This window comes from Vombatus ursinus, unplaced genomic scaffold, assembly GCF_900497805.2.
Source record: "Vombatus ursinus unplaced genomic scaffold, bare-nosed wombat genome assembly UNPS02014779.1, whole genome shotgun sequence".
Classification (NCBI taxonomy): Eukaryota; Metazoa; Chordata; class Mammalia; order Diprotodontia; family Vombatidae; genus Vombatus; species Vombatus ursinus.
Genome location: NW_020954557.1, coordinates 47,409,325 through 47,427,144, shown reverse-complemented (window position 1 = coordinate 47,427,144; position 17,820 = coordinate 47,409,325). Strand labels below are relative to the sequence as shown.

Below are 17,820 nucleotides of genomic sequence, written 5' to 3'. Positions count from 1 at the left end.
CTCCTATATCCAAAGGCTTCAAGAAAAATACGAATTGGTCCCAGACCATGGAAGAGCTCAAAAAGAATTTTGAGAAGCAAGTAAGAGAAGTAGAGGAAAAACTGAGAAAAGAAATGAGAGTGATGCAAGAAAATAATGAAAAACAAGTCAACAGCTTGCTAAAGGAGACCCAAAAAATTACTGAAGAAAGTAACACCTAGGGGCAGCTAGGTGGCGCAGTGGATAGAGCACCAACCCTGAAGTCAGGAGGACCTGAGTTCAAATTCGGCCTTAGACCAAACACTTGACACTTACTAGCTGTGTGACCCTGGGCAAGTCACTTAACCCCAATTGCCTTTAAAAAAAAAAAAGAACAAAAAGAAAATAACACCTTAAAAAATAGCCTAAGGGGCTAGATAGAGCTCTGGCTTTGGAGTCAGGAGGACCTTAGTTCAAATCTGGCCTTAAGACACTTGACACTTACTGGCTGTGTGACCCTGGGCAAGTCACTTAACCTCGATTGCCTCACCAAAAAAAAAATCCTAACCCAAATGGCAAAAGAGGCCCAAAAAGCCATTGAGGAGAAGAATGCCTTAAAAAGCAGAATTGGCCATATGGAAAAGGAAATCCAAAAGCTCACTGAAGAAAATACTTCCTTAAAAATTGGAGTGGAGCAAATGGAAGCTAGTGACTTTATGAGAAATCAAGAAATTGTGAAACAAAACCAAAAGAATGAAAAAGTAGAAGACAGTGTGAAATACCTCATTGGAAAAACAACTGACCTGGAAAATACATCCAGGAAAGATAATTTAAAAGTTATTGGACTATCTGAAAGCCATGATCAAAAAAAGAACGTAGACATTATCTTTCAAGAAATTATCAAGGAAAATGAGGATGATGAGTACGGTTTTTGTGGAACCTATTTCCCTTTGTCAGTATTTTTTTGTATTTAAATAAATTGAAAATCTTCTGTGAGTTGCTGTGATTTAAGTCTTTAAAAATTTATATTCATGCATGAACTCTTTATGTATTATATTTTCTGTTTCTAGGAAATGGACGAGGTGGAGAATCCATTTATGGAGGATTTTTTGAAGGTAAGTAATTCTCTGTTGATTGGAAGTCATTCAAATTTATCAGAAGGGCACTTTGTATAAAACTTGCTTTTCAGGATGCTTGGGGAAATACGAAGAATAAGACATAGTCACCTTCAATCTAACATATGCTGTTAGTCTGAATATGTGGTTGTAATCATTGCGAAGAATGCACAGAAAATCAAGTTCAAGATCTCTGGGGTCTCCAATATGTAAAGTATTTAAAGAAATACTTGTAGACTTTAATCACTTGTTTCCTCTGTATCCTAATTCCAATGTTGTTATACACATGAACATAAAAATTTTGCGTTAAGCGTGTTTACTGTTTATAATATTTACTCTTCTATAATGTTTAGTCCCTCAGACTTCTGAAACTATTAAGATGCTTATTTAAATAGTTGTAAGGCAGTCCAGATGTCAATTTTTTTGTGAATAAATTGGTTTATTGAATTTTTAAAAATAATTTTTAAAACATACAGGGCATCTTTATCATCAAACTGAGTTTTCTTTATTGGTCTGTTCCAACTATTGTTAAAGAGCTACAAATATCAGTGTATTATATAGTCAGTTTATTAAGCAGTATTGTTTCCAAGCCAACTACAAGAGATTATTGGCTAACTTGGTCTTAGAGATATGTGCAATAACTTCTATTTATTTTTTATTTTGTATTTCAAATTATCTCCCTCCCTTTAGCCCCTTCCCCAACCATTGAGAAGGCAAGCAATACGATACCCATCATACATGTGAAATCATGTAAAACATTTCAATATTAGCTTTATTTTATGTTTTTTTATTTTGAGTTGAGCAGTGACTTTATAAAAGCCACTTTTAATCTTCTAAAATTGGTCTGTAATTTCTTCCCTAATTTTTCTTTTAAAAAAAGGTTAAAAACCCTGCTTTGTGAAATTTTTGGTTGACTAAAGTCGTGGTCTTGAAACTCAGATTGCATTGTTGGAGATGTATGTCACTCATCTATTTACACTGTTACTCTGTAAATCTTATCTTCAAAAAGATGTATTAATATGTTTATATAGCTTATATATTTATTCGCATATAAATATATAATTGGCTGGGAACCTTATGTATATATAGCTTATATAATATGTTTATATAAAAAGATGTATTAATATGTTTATATAGCCCTCTAAACAAAGAAACCATCACTATTCTATCAGTATATTACACTGTCAAAAGAGCGAAGCTATGCAGCTTCTCTGGACAAGAAGATTATTAAGAACGAATCATTAGATATCCATTTAGCCATGAACCAGAGGCTAGATTGATTGTTTGATCTCCATTTTCTATATAATTTCATTAATATGAAAGTTTTTCCTCTTTCACATTTGTTAATTTTGGGTTCAAACTTTATTTCAAATTATCCTTGTTACTGAGCAGACAGATAAGTAGTCACCATTAACTAACCTACTTTTATAAACTTCTTGATAACCTCATTAGCACATTGCATGGCACATGATAGGCACTTAAATAAATTTTTATTGATTGATGTGTCGTAATTATTTAAAAGTTTAGATAAAGAAAAAGTTAAGTTATAGCAGAATGATTTCTAGTATTACTACGTAATTGTAAAATTTTGATATGTAAAGTCCCATCAGAAGAGAAACTGTATCAAGCATTCTTTTGTTTGCTGCTGCTGTTTTGGTCAAAGAAGTCCTTTAACAATTGTGTAAGGATGAGAGGAAATCCCACTAAGAACTTGTTTCTTCTACTTATATGAGGGTCTAATTGGGCAAGTATTTTTATCTTTTTTTTTTTTTTTAATCCAAACCTATAATTGAAACTTCGCTAACCAATGCAAATATGCAGCTGCTCTCTGCAATTTATAGTCTTGGAGAGTTGCTTGAGGAAATGAGACTTGAAGTGTCTTGCATAGGGTCATAGAGCTAATATGTATCAGAAGCAGAGCTTGAGCCCAAGTATTCTCACTCTGAGGTTAGCTTTCTATCTTTTGGGTCAGGAATTCTTCGCCTGAGGCCCATGAGCTTTCTAAAAAATATTTTGAAGAATATTTTTATTATAATTGGTTTCCTTTCTAATTCTGTGTGTTTCATGCATTCTTTTGAGAAGGGGTCCATAGGTTTCATGAGGATGCCAGAGGGGTCTGTGACACAAAAAAGGTTAAGATAACTAGGGTTATTCTGCCTTTCTTTTTATTATATACTTACAATTGCATATTTCCTTGTGTATATTAAAGAAAAAAATTGATCATCATCATTCATATGGGACTTTCTGTTATCTAGTAGGGCAAGGGGAAAACTTGATGATTTGACATTTATGCATTCTATAGCAGTCAATCAACACACATTTATTAAACACATACTTTGTGCCATGCACTGTGCTAGAACTCAGGAATATAATGAATTAACCAACCCCTACCCAAAAGGACCTCACCTTCTTTTGGGTAGGAGATGAAAAGTACATATATAAGTATTTAGAATAAATATGAAGAGAATACATACAAATTCAAAGTGGTTAAATACAAGGTAGTTTCAAAAGTAAGGGCACCAGCAGTTGGAGGGATCATTAAAGAGTTCTGTTAGAGAAGATGATGTCTGAGCTGTATTTTGAAGGAAAAAAGGGATTTTTTGAGACAGAGGTGAGGAGAGTGCATTCTAGGTATGGAGGACAGATGGAAATTTCAGTAGGCAGTTAGCAATATGAGATCAAAGCTCAGGATAGAAACACTGGTGAAGGATGAGTAACAGAGCTATGTTACTGCAGTGAGGGCCCAATTGAGGTTGGACAATATGAATTTATAATACAGGAAGTCCACACCACTGGACATTTTCCTCTTGCTCTGGTCAGCAGCACATGAGAAGGAGTAGAAGAAGCAGATAGTACGATAACTCATGGTTGGGCTTGGACAAGTAGACAGCAGATTGGAGAGTAGTGCGCAGTGTAGATAGAATTGAATTGACTATAAGAACAGAATCAAGATGGGAAAGGGAAGACAGAGCAGGATGATATGCAACTGTTTTCACTATTCTCTATTGATGGGAAAAATTCTGCAAATTTTGAAGCCTCTCAGTTTCCAAACTTACATTTCCTAAAATATGCCTTTATCAGCATAAAGATTTTGTCAGGAAGTAGAAGTGAACATGAATTTTGTGTGGGTGTGTGTGTGCGCACATGTTTAACCTCTGGTTGAAAACTTTGCTTCTTTAGATGAGAGTTTTGCTGTTAAACACAACAAAGAATTTCTGTTGTCAATGGCCAATAGAGGAAAGGATACTAATGGTTCGCAGTTTTTCATGTAAGTATTAATCATCTGTATAATTATAGCCAGCTCATCTTGATTACCTCTTTCATTGCTTACCAGCCAGTACTCACTAATGAATAGAGATTAAGACTAGATGATAGGAAAAATTTATCAAGTGAACCATACTCATGCAAATTTTTCATTTCTGTCTGTGATGAAAAATTGTCATTCCAGTGTCCTATGTTTTTTTGTTTACACAGTATTCATGTATAGATCCCAGTATCAACCAGGAGATTTTACATTTCCATCTTTGAGAAGCAAATCTGGAGGGTCATTAGTATCTTTTAGAAGTGATTAGAGCTTAGAGTGGTTTTTAATAGCCATATTGGCTGTATCAGTGACAGTTGATTGGAGTGTTTGCTAGCTGAGTTACTAAATAAGTTAAGGTTAGTCTTTGGAAATGTTCTTTATTTGCTTTAGTCTTTTATTCAAGAAAACCCTTCCTAACTCTAGTTTACTAATCCTTGGTAGCCTAAGGACCTGCAGTTTATGTCCTACTAATGTTAGTGCCTGCATGTACAAAGGACAAGTTTTCCTTTAATATCTGTAGACCTCATCCATTGTCTTGGTTAATCTTTAAATAGACTCCGGATTTTTCTTAGGGGGCAGGAGCAATTTCTCAGTATCTCTAGTACCTAACCCACTGGCTGGTACATAAGCATCAAAAAATGCTTGTTGAATTAAAGCTAGTGGAGATGAATATTAGCCATTTCAGAATGAAAAATCTTGGCTTCTCTAAAATTTCTTGCCTTGAACATAACTACTTTGAACCTTTATCTCCCTGCACAAAATTCTTTTAGGTCCCAACTCCTGAATAGCACTGTGATCTTCCTTTACTTACCACTCCTGTTCTCTAACTACAAAAACATCCTTTTGTCGCTATATGTTGAAATAGCAATTGGAGATCCCCACCATCATTTGATTCTTTCTAAAGTAGAAAACTCTTTTTTTGTTATAATTTTTTATATCAATTCTCAATTCTACTATTATCTTTACAATAAAATGTCCCCCACTCTTAATTTATTTTTCCTGTTTTAAAATTGTTCTAAATTAATTTAAATACTTCTTTTTAAGCTACTGCTTTCCTGTAGTCACCCTTTGCCCTAAATTATTGTTGCTCTGAATCAACTGAGATATGTAACTCTATGTCTAAAATCTGGGGAAGAACATAGTGCATTTGACTTCTTCTCCTTAACATTTCACTTTTTCCTCTTTTCCTTTCTCCTTTTTTCCTTTATCTACAATATCTTTTGTCATTTCCTCTTTTATACTTTTCCAATAATCACACAACCTTTTTTGATCTTTAATGAGATTGATAGAACAAATGCAGTATTTTCCAATTTTTACAAGTGAGTAAAATTAATCTGAGTAATAGTCAGACTGTTAGCACTTTAGAGGTCATCTAGCCTCCTTGTTTTATAGATGAGGAAATTGAGACCCAGACACTAGATGATTTGTTTTAAACCACATACCTAGTCAACAGTAGAAGCAACCAGAACTCCAGTTTGCTAATTTTCAAGTTGGTACTCTTTCTGCTATACCATCTGGTCTTCTAGGAGCTCTTGACCTCAGAGGTACAAGAACTTGGTTTTTTATTGTTTTTTGTTTTTTCTTAAAGATTTTGATAACTATTTCAGTATTTTGGTTTCCTTTGTGATCCTATGCATTTACAACAGTATTCTATGAAAAGGTCCATAGGCTTCACCAGACTGCCAAAGGAAGTCTGTGACACTGAAAAGATGGTTATCTCCTGCTTTGTACCACTATACATGTTTGGTTTTTTATACTACATGACACATTTTCCCCTTTTTAGGACTATTAGATGAGTGCGTAGTTGATCCATTTGTCCCTTTTCTTCAGTAATTCTTAGTTTCCATTTTCTTGAGCATAAAACTTTCATCCTTTCTACATTGCCCCTGAGGTGATTTATTTTAGGTATTTGTGGGAGTTTTGGCCTAGTATTGGGCATTATACAAATGAAATTTCACATCAGAAGCCCTTTTGGGGGCTACTAAGTTCATTTCAGCTACTGAGTTCCCCATGGATAGATCAGTGAAGCACTCTCCTTTGCCTTGGCCCTCTTACCACTTTTTTTGCTGATAGGGCTAGGACAGTGCTTTAGAATTAAACCCAGCAACTTGAATTGAAAAATGCTCATTGAATGGAAAAGTAAGATGATGAAGAGGGAACAGAGCCCGAGGAAGGGTTAAGGCATTGGAACTGCTTAACTAGAAGAAACATGATAGGAAATGGAGAACATATTCCTTTATTTTCATATGTATTAAGTGTGTGCACATTTTAAAAAGATCTTTTCCTACTTCTGTAGATATGACTCCTTTCAAAACTTAATATTTTTGAAATATTGCTGTAACAATAAGCTTTTAAAATATGGACCTTGATTTCCTTGTCTGTAAACTTGAGAGTATGAGACTAGATGCTTTCAAAGGTCTTTTCTAGCTTGTTATCATAGGGAAAAGGAGGAGGAGTCCAGGAAGATGAAATGATAGGAGCAGTGTTATAGTGTTAGCAAGATACAAGTCATTGAAGCTGTAAGGAATGTATTCTTATTTATTACACCATGAGTCATAATACCAAATAGGCATCTTTGACTTGTTATATGATTATTATTACTTCATGGAGGTTGTGGTTTGGTTTTTTGTTTTTTTTTTTTTGACCTATACTCTTGCTGCTATACATGAATTGAATTCATTCAGTTTTATATCTAAGACTCTAGTCAATCAGAGGAGAAATATATTGTCCCACTTAGCTCCTTTAGATCTCTGACCAGTACATTTTCCCACTATTATTGTTCTTGTGGTTTTACTTGATTCAGGCTGCCTACCACAAAATAGAAATCTACACACACACACACACACACAAACTGCCTCATTTCTAACTTGTTGTATATACCTAGTCTTCATTGCACTTTTGTTTCTACTTTCTCAGTTTGACCATCAATTCCTAGAAGAGAATCATTCCTTTCATTGTGCTTTGAAGAATATCTGAATTAACACTCTTAAGACAGAGGGTAGGCACAATATATATGTCAGGTAAGGCAGAGGGATGGTTGAGTTAGATGTGAAAACCATCTATTTTCCATGTAATTTAGGCCCCCAACAACCAAAAGAAGGCAAAAATATCAGAGGCAACTCAGAGATAGTGCACAAGGCAGCAGAGGCAACTCAGAGACAGTGCACATGGCAGCATGCTATGGTCCAAAGAAAAGTCCTGTTGTCTGTGAGTGGTGTCAGTTCTGTCATTCACTAGCTGTGTCCCTTCCAGTTTTGTTACCTATGAAATGAGGGGATTAAATCAGATATCTCTCAGTTGTCTTCTAGCTCTAAGATTTTGTTGACTATTTGAATGTCTAAGTGGTTTCACACAAGTAAGTGTGGAGAGGCCAAGTGGGCGAAAGTATTTAGCAAATAATTAAAAGACTTAAATGTTGTTCTATTTGAAACAAGAAACATCTCCTTGAAAGAAGAACTATTCAGTATGAGGGGAGGACCTTTATTGGACAGCTCCAGGGTACAAAGCACTATGCTAATGCTTCAGAGGATACAAAAACAATTAAGATATTCCTTGCTCTCAAAAAGGTTACAAGGAAAGTACTCAACTATACTAGAAAGTAAAATACGGTAAGTGCTCTAAATCAGTGCCAGAGACCTGTGGGAATGCAAAAGAGTAAGATTTCTCACATTAGAAAGATTAGTAAAGGCTTTATGTAGTGAATTGATGTTTGAACTAGATCTTGAAGGAATTGATAATCAGGATTTTGACAGGCTGAAAAATAGAGGAGGATATTCCAGGTGGTGAGAACATGATCAAAGTTTAAATACACATAAGAGAGTAGTGAGAAATAAAGTTACAAAGATAGGTTGGGCACATGTTATAAGAGACATGATGTCATACTAAGAAGTTTATCCTTAATTTTGTAGTTTATGGAATATCTCAGAAAGTTTCTCCAAGGACATCCCTGTTGTCTTTCGTTTTCAATCCTTTCTTAAAGAAAAAATGTCTCTTGATCTTGCTACCCTCTCAAGCCATTGTCCTTCTTTCAAGCTACCTTCTATTCTTTGCTGCTGAATTTTAACAATTACATTTTTTTCATTTTCATTGATGTTCACTGTCCGTTCCCACTGATTTTTCCCTATCTAGTATATCCCTAGCTTATAGCAAATAAGTAATCAAACAAACAAGAAAAAAGGCATATGTATGAAAATACACACCTTATTCTGAACTTCTAATCTACCACCTATCTGTTAAGAGGTAGGAAACATGCTTCCTTTATCCATAAGTCTTCTGAAATTGGGACTGGTCACTGTGTTGGTCAGTCCTGAAGTCTTTCAGGGATTGTTTCCTTTGTGTTATTTAAATCATCTTGTAAATTGTTCTCTAGGTTATTCTTCCTTCATTGTACACTACTTCTACAAGCATTTCCTCTCTAAATTTTTCACATTTGTCATTTCTTATCATGAAGTAATATTACATCACATTCATATACTTGTTCTATCAATCCCCTGTCGGTGAGTACCTGCTTGCTTCTAGTTCTTTGCTACAATGAACTGTGCTTTTATAAAACTTTTGCATTTATGGAATCTTTTCTCCTTAAGGTAATCTAAATTTATGAAATACATTCTGTTTTGACTCAATAGGCATCTCCCAACAATTGCAAAACAGTTTTCCCTCCTCAGAGTACATTTTGCAAAAACAGTTTAATAGCATTTAGGTGGTTTGTTAAACTTTTAGAAAGGGCAGCTGTTGCCTCTACTTCCTCACTTTCTAGTCATTCCTCAACCTCCTATAATCTGAATTCTCTCCCCCATGTTCTGTAACCAGGTTTCCCAAAATTGCCGTTGGCATCATAATTCCCCTATCTAATGACCCTTTCCTAGTCCTCATCTTCCTTGAACTTTGTTCCTCATTTGTTGCTATTAACTACCCCTTCTTTAATACTCTTCGTTTTGGAGAAGTATCTGCTGCTCTAGCCTGATTCTCCTATTTGCCTGACTTCTTAGACTCCTTTACTAGCTCATCTTCCTTCTCCCAACTCTGAAGTGGTCCTTTTCTCTTGTCTCTTGTATACTTCTTCCCTAGGCCGTTTCATTGTATTCTCATAGATAGTAATCATCTTTATGCTGATGAACCTCAAATATATATATCTCTTGTCCCAACTTTTCCCCTGGGCTTCAGTCCTTCATTTCCAACTACTTGTCATATATTTAAATATCTTGCTAAACCTCAAACTCAGCATTTTCAGGAGAATTCTGTCAAAATAAATAGCAATTAACTAGAGAACAGTTAATGTTAATAAGAGTGCAATAAATGTGTAGATTAAATTACAAAATTAAAATTTTTAAAAGCTGGAGGATTATTTCAGTGTAATAAAAATGATGATACTTCCAATGTCAGTTTACATATTTAAACTGCCAGTGAGGTACTTTATGAATCTAGATAAAATAACGGAATTCGTTTGAAGGAACAAAAAAATATAGATAATCAAAGGAAATAAGGTGGGAATGAAAAGGAAATAGCACTTCCTGATTTCAAACTATATTATAAGGCAGCACTCATTAAAACCTTTTGGGATTGTTGAAAAGATAGAACAATAGATGTTAACAAACTAGACAAGAGAAATAGGAAATAATTCAATAACCCAGTATTTGATAAACCTGAACATAGAAATTACCTAAGAAAGAACTACGAGGAAAAGTGGAAAGCAGTCTGTCAGGTAATACATTTAGATTAATCAATCAGTAAACATTTATTAAATGCCTGCTATGTGCCTGGTACTCAACTAAGGACTAGGGATACAAAGAGAGGCAAAAGACAGTCCCTGCCTTCAAGGAGCTTACAGTCTGATGTGGAAGACAATTTGCAAACAAATATAAACAAAGCAAGCTATATAGAGGATAAATAAGAGATAATGAACAAGAGGAAGACTTCTTCTAGAAGGTGGGCTTTTAGTTGGGACTTAAGCCAAGGAGGTCAGTAGTCAGAGCAGAAGAGGGAAAAAAAATTCCAGGCATGAGGGACACTCAGAGAGAATGTTTGGAGCAGAGAGACGGAGTATCTTGTTCTTGGAACAGCTAGGAAGCCATTGTTAGTAAATCAGAGAGCATGTGTCAGGGAACAATGTATAAGAAGACTGGAAAGATAGGAGGGACTAGGTCATGAAGGACTTTAAATGTCGTTCATAAAACCACATTTTGTGTTTGATCCTAGAGGCAATAGAGAGCTACTGGAGTTGATTGAGTATGGTTAGTAATGTATCTGACATGAATCAGACCTGCACTTTAGGAAAATCATTTTAGTGACTGAAAGGATGATGGATTAGAATAGGGAGAGACTTGAGGCAGACCAGCCCTTCGGTAGGCTATTGAAATAATCCTGGTGTGAGGTGATGAAGGCCTACGCTACAGTGGTGGCAGAAGAGAAAAGGAGGCATGTATGAGAGATGTTGCAAAGGCAAAATGAACACACCTTAGCATGTTCTTCCTCTCAGTTCTGACCAGGCCTCCACGTGTTTCTCCTTTTGCTCTCGCTTCTCTGGCCCCAGCCCTGGCTTGTCCTTCAACTGTGTGCTGGTCCTCTCTCTCCTGCCTTCCCTTCCCTATGTCCACAGGCAAATTGACTTTACATAAAAATCACTTTATTTAGAGATCTGTGGAACAGTCCACTTACATAAAGTGAGAACTATCTGTAAGACCAGATGCTATTCCCCAGTAGAGCAATTGTCAAAGGATATCAGCAGTTCTCAAAAGAACTGAAAACGGTAGCCACATGAGGAAAAAAAAAAATGTTCCAATTCCTAATAAGAGAAATACAAATGAAAATAGCCCTGAAATTTTACCTAATAACAAGCACATGTGTAAAGATAACAAAAGACAAGAAGAGTTAATATTGTTAAAAGAGTTATGGTAAGATATTCACACTAATAATGCATTATTGGTGAAGCTGTGAACTAGCACAACCATTCTGGAAAACAATTTAAAATTAGGAAAATAAAATGACTAAAATGTCTATGCCTTTTGACCCAGATAGTCCACTATGAGACTTATACTACAAGGAGGCCATTGGTAACAAGTCTCCATATCACCTTATATACCAAAAATATATAGCAGCAAAATCAATCATGTTAACAAAGAATTTGAAATAAAGTAGATGGCTTTTATTTTGGAATTGGCTAAACAAATTGTAATACATAAAGATAATGAAATATTACTTTGCTGTAAGAAACAATGAATATGAATAACAGAGATACACTTAGATAAAGTGGTGCAAAATAAATAAGAGCCAGGGAAACAACCATACACAATGACTGCAGCAATGTAAATGGGAGAAACAACTACAAAACAATTGAAACTGAATGTTGGCAAAAGTGTGAAGAATAAGTGTGGCCCCGAAGAGGCAAGGTGAAAAGGAAGCTCCCTGGGCCTTTGCAGAAGGGAGGAGGTCACAAGTGTGGAACGTTGCTTACATAATGTTAGAGGTTTTTGGTTTTTAAGGTGTTGATCAGTTTGCTATTCTTTTCTTTCTTTAAACATAGTTCTTTGTTATGACAGATGGGTCTCTGGAGGAAAAAGGGTAAAAATACAGTAGAAAATCTAAGCACGTAAAAACAAAAGATACCAATAAAAAGCTAGTTTTAAAAAGTCAGTTTATAATATTCTGCCTACCTACAAAACAAAGTATGCTCTTCTTTCTAACTTCCTTTTTCTGTTGATGATACCACCATCTTCTCATACTTTTTTTTACTTCTTCATTCTCCCTCACTTCTCATTTCAAATCAGTGGTAGTCCAATCTTATTGATTCCACCTCCTCAATATCTCTAAAATCCTTCCTTATTCATGCCTCATCACTCTTGCCTGGACTGATTTTTAGTTGGTATCAATTCCTCCTTGATGCTTTTCTTGATTCTCAAAGCTAGAAGTGATCCTTCTTTTGAGCTCTCAGCCCCCTTTGTTTGACCTAAAATGCACTTCATAATTTTCAGTCGTGTTATTCGTGTACATCTTGCTCTTGCATACTACATTGTAATCTTATTAGCAGGGACTGTATTACTTTTCATCTTTTCTGTTCTCTCTGTCTAGCACAGTGTTGTGCTTAGCAGGTACTTAATATAAAGCATAAGTAAATAAAATACAAGGCATAAGTAAATTCAGCAAATATACTTAATATATTTGTTGAATTTAGTTATGCTTTGAATTACCAGTCTTATGTTTTATAATACCACTCTTACAAGAGGAATTATCTTCATAGCTTTTCTTGCCCATGGGGTTCCCATAGTTCTGGAGAAAATGATTATGATTTCTGTTTAGGGCTTGTTAATTGAGTTTGAGGTTATAATAGGACATCCAAATGGAGAAGTCTAATAGGTATTTGAAAATTTGGAACTGAGATAAAAGCTTGAAATTTGGAAGCCACTTGCATAGAAGTGACAGGAAGCTTGAAGAAAATGCTGAGGGGAGTGAAGGGAAAAGGGTGCCAAAAACTGCACCTTGGGGAACGCTTTACATGTAGTGTTAACATTGTGAAGAGATAGTAAAGGAGATTGGAGGAACATTTAGAAATAGAACACAGATCATGAAAGCAACGACTGTTCAGTCTTGTCTTTGTGCTCTAAGCACCTCACATATTAACTGACACGTAGAAAGTAGGATATCTTGTTTGATTGATTGTCAGGGAAGCCAAGTGGAAGAGAGAGTCAAAAAAGGGTCGTCAGCAGTGTCAAATGCTCTGGAGAGATGGAAGATGGTGGAGATTGTGGAGGCTATGAGTTGGACATGGAAGTGACCATTAGGGAATTTCAGGAGGTCCATTTCGGTACAGCAGGAAGAGGTAGAAGTAAAGCACAAGTGCTTAAGACATGAGTGGGTCGTGGCCATGAGTATAAATTATTCACAGATTCATATAATCTCAGAGAAGGGAGAGGTTTTCAAGGTAATCCAGTCCAGCATCATTGTGAGTCAGAAGTAGAGAGATTATGATTTTCCCAAGGTCACACAGTGGCAAAGCAAGAACCCACGTTTCATGATTGGTTTAAGTAGGTTAAGGAAAGGTCCATAAAGTAAGAGGTGATCTAAATGTGTCTGTAGGCAGAAAATATGGGGATCCTTCTTAGAAGAAGAGATTAAAGGAAAAGAGAAGAAAATTGGTAGAACAAGGCAATAAAGATTAAAAAAGAGCATACATAAAGGAGTAGCTTTGCCAAGGAGAAGGATCACTTGTTCGTTACAAACAGGAGTGTGAGAGGATGGCAGGGGTGGAAATACAAAGAAGGAAAGGTTGGTAAGTTTAGTTTAAATGGTTCTGGTCTTAGTAAAGAAAAAAACAAAGCTATCACTGAGAACAGGGGTGACATTCAGTCTTAATAGCTGCCACCAACTAAGATCAGATTGTATGAATTGTTAGCAAGTCTTTTTAGCAGTTTTGACTTTGATTAACAAAGTTCAAGAGTGTTTTTGTGTAGAGAAGGTAGATGACAAATAATACATGTGGTTGGCAGCGCAGAAATATGAAATCTCAATGGGGTAAGGAATAGTGGCCAGCACATTGCTACAGTGAATGTTAGTCATGGATTTTAGGCTTAGTAGGGAGGGATATACAGAAGGTAGCTAGCAATAAGTTAGGGAGGAGTGGTGGAACTGGAAGATCACCATGAGAATTAATGTTGGATTTCTCAGGAGTGGGAAGAATAGAAGACAGAAATTTTGTCCAAGATAGTAATTTCAAGATTCATGGTCTAAAAGATGAACTGTTTGAGTGATAGAGATGAACTGTTTGAGTGATAGACTGGTTAGGGAGGGTGAAGAGTTGAAGTGGTATAAAAATTGAGGTCTTTAACCAAGGAGCAGTGGTGCCAGGGTGGTAGAGGGGTTGTCAATGTCAATTTTGAAATCACTGAAAATTACAGTAGAATACACCATAAAAGGAGCACTGTGAGCTGGGCACTAAAGGTACGTAGAAGTCCTCTAGATCAGTGCTTCTTAAACTGTAGGTCACAACCCCATATGGGGTAAACAGTAAAAGATTTCCAAACACACAACAATCAAAAATTAATTAAGAATCAAATGTTTCTGGCAGTGCTTGTCTGTATTTCATCGCACAACTTCACTTCAGCCTTGGTTCTGCACACAAGCATGCACATGCCCTTTGGCCATGCAAAACCAACTATGTTGCCCAAAACTCAAAAAGGAAAGGGAGCCTTGAGTGGGAAAAGTTTAAGAAGCCCTGCTCTAGACTGAGATATGATAGTGAAAATCACAATGGAATAAGCCATAAAAGCAGAGAAGTTTTGCTTTTTTTTTTTTTTTTAAATAGCAGAGAATTTTTTGAATGATGGCAAAGCAGTGGTCTAAAAACGACTGGGCAAAAAAGTAATATTCTGCCCCTTCTTTCCGGACCCAGGAGGATGTGGGAGGTTATATGGACATAGAATCAGCAGGGAACAATCATTTTTTCAGAATGGGAGGAGGTGAAAAGACTTCGAGGAGGTTTAATACAGGTTGGAAGCTTATTTACAATAGCTAGTCAAAAGGTTTGATAAAAACAGTAAATCACTACATTAAACATATGGAAAGGTACTCTTGAGGTGGATAAGGAGGAATGGGGGGTTTTGTGATGATTTTGGATAACAGGAATTAGAGAAAACGAAGTATGAGAGGTAGCCTGAAAACATTGAGAGAAAAAATGAGAGAAGAGACCAAAATGAGAAAATTGTATCTAAGTAGCGATCAGGTCCCAGGTTTTAAATTAGAAAGGTGTTCATTAGTTAAATTGTTTATATACCTATAGGAGATGATGATACTTGTAACTCCTAAGAACTTTCTCACTATTAGGGCAGTTAGAAGGGAGTATATGTAGACAGAGGGCTTGGGTGTGAGTTGAATATGAAGGGATAACAATCTGAAAAAATAAAATTAAGAGGTGAGAGAGGAATGTGCTGGGAGAAAGGGAAGGGGGAAAGATAGAATGGGATAAATTATCTCACATAAAAGAGGCAAGAAAAAGCTTTTATAGTAGAGGGGAAGAGGGAGGAGGTGAGGGGGAGCGAGTGAACCTTACTCTCATCAGAATTGGCTGAGAGAGAGAATAACACACATTCAGTTGGATATAGAAGTCTATCTTACTGTACAGGGAAGGGAATAGGAGAAGGGAGAGGGGGAGTGGTAGAAGAGAGGGCAGATTGGGGGAGGGGGTATTCAGAAGCAACACACTTTTGAGGATGGACAGGATGAAAGGAGAGAGAGAATAGAATAAATGGGGTGTGGGGAATAGGATGGAGGGAAATACAGTTAGCAGTAGTTAACAGTGAAAAAAATTTTGAAGCAAGTTTCTCTGATAAAGGCCTCATTTCTCAAAAAAAAAAAAATGTTCTTTAAAATGTGAGACATCAGTTATCTGTGACCTGATAGATGGTATAATTCCAATGGCCCTTCTTAACAAGTCTTACCATAATGTATACAGTTGATCTTTAGTCCCTTGTCCTATAATTTGTCTTAATACACAGTTTAAATTATACAAAGCTTTCAGGTTCCCATGAAAAGTAAAGGGAAAGGGGGTGGAGACTAAATAAAACATCTTGTTAAAATTTCTGCATTTTGCCATTACTATAGACCAATATTGTCAGGGTTAGACAAAAAACTCAGACCTGGAATTATTTCTCCATCATATATTGTTATACATTTATAATGATTAAACATGTTATTTGCTGCATGTCAGATGTTATCAGACATATGATTAAAATAGTTATATTTCCTTATTCCATATTTAATATTAACATAAAAGCATAGTATATATGCAGCATGTCTTTTCTTGTCAATTTTAATTCTGTTAATTAAAAATAACCTTAAATTAATCTATCTGCAACTTTGTTTCCAATGCAATTGTTTTCTTTTCCTTTTTAGAGGTGCTAACTTTGTTTTTCTCTGACTTTGTTTTAATTCTTCTATCTGACGATGACCTCAAAAGAACAACTAAACCTACACCTCATTTAGATGGGTAAATATTTTTTATTTATTTTTCTTCTGCTACTTACTTTTAATTTTTTTATTAAAACCAAAAACTTAACATTTAGTCATTTTAATTTATCTGCACAGGCACCATGTTGTTTTTGGACAAGTGATCTCCGGCCAAGAGGTTGTGAGAGAGATTGAAAACCAGAAAACAGATGCATCCAGCAAACCATATGCTGAAGTACGAATACTTAGCTGTGGGGAGCTAATTCCCAAATCCAAAGGTAAGTATAAATTAAACATTTCCAAGCATATTACATATATTTAAAATAAGCAGTGACTCCAGGTCATTAAAAAAAGATCATTACCCCATGATTGCTAATACAGAAAACATTCTTCTTTTTAATTACATCTTCCATCATATTGTTCATTCATTTAATTTATAAGTGTGTTCCCTAATTTCCAAATAATGCACCTTCCTGCTTTTACAACATTTTAATTTTTTTGAAAAAAGGAATTAATGAGAAACTATAAGTTAAAATGGAGCAATTTTAGATTGATAAGCTTTTTACAAGGGGGGGCGGCGATAGGCAATTGAGATTAAGTGACTTGCCCAGGATCACACAGCTAGTAAGTTTCAAGTCTCTGAGGCCAGATTTAAACTCAGGTCCTCCTGACTCCAGGGCTGGTGACTATTCACTGTACCACCTAGCTGCCCCTAGATTGATAAACTTTTAAAGGAATAAATTAATTCCTTTTCCTGCTGTGAGCTCAGCTACCATCTGATAATGTTTGGAAAAAGATGTTTACTTCAGAAGATAGTAGTTCTATTCCTTGCATTTGTGCTTTTGATGTCAATTTTCTGACATGCTTTGCATTTGATTTATTTGAGATATTTTGTTGGAAAGTCCTTTGATAAAAAAAATATCCCGTGTAAAATGGCTGTAACTTACCATACACTTTCAACATACAGTTCATTCAAAAGAATAAAGAAAAATCATTCCCAAGAAATGAGCATTAAGCAGTAGTTTAGTGTTCCAGTATAAAACTAAATCTGTTTTGTTGAATCATGCATTAGACTACCAACAGAAGCCTCAGAGTTCATAGCGTTTCAGTATCTTTATCAGTGTTGTTCAAAAGGACCCTTGTAAAATTGTTGTGCTCTTGACTCTTTCAGATAAGGAGACTGTTGTCATCAATTTGGAATTTTGAGTATTTTCATTTTATACAAAAACCAAAGTGAGATTGATGTATAAAAAGCAGAACCGTTGTCCTTACTTAATCTTCGCTGTTTTCCAAGGGTTACAATTTATTTTTCCTTTCACCTAGCACAGGTCTTGATCATCTTGACAAAGAAAATTTTTCATCCCCTTCTTGTCATTCCAAATGTAGGCTGGTAGTCTGCAGGAACCAAGCAGAATTAAATTTGGTCTTGGACTCTTCAACCTCTTAATCATCATTCCTGCCTCTTACCTTGTCTTCCTCATATAAAAACAGTGGATATAATCCATTAGT

The 17,820-nt window shown here is 35.6% G+C and overlaps 1 protein-coding gene across 2 annotated transcripts in view; it reads left to right on the top strand.

Annotated features, from left to right (window-relative positions):
- PPIG (peptidylprolyl isomerase G) overlaps nt 1-17,820 on the top strand; it is a 72,107-nt gene that overhangs the window by 39,952 nt on the left and 14,335 nt on the right. For both annotated transcript variants that reach the window (XM_027865855.1, XM_027865856.1), the window contains exons 6-9: nt 1,029-1,073; nt 4,254-4,341; nt 16,322-16,351; nt 16,450-16,589. In XM_027865855.1, coding sequence (XP_027721656.1) covers nt 1,029-1,073; nt 4,254-4,341; nt 16,322-16,351; nt 16,450-16,589 — 303 coding nt within the window. The remainder of the gene's footprint in view (nt 1-1,028; nt 1,074-4,253; nt 4,342-16,321; nt 16,352-16,449; nt 16,590-17,820) is intronic.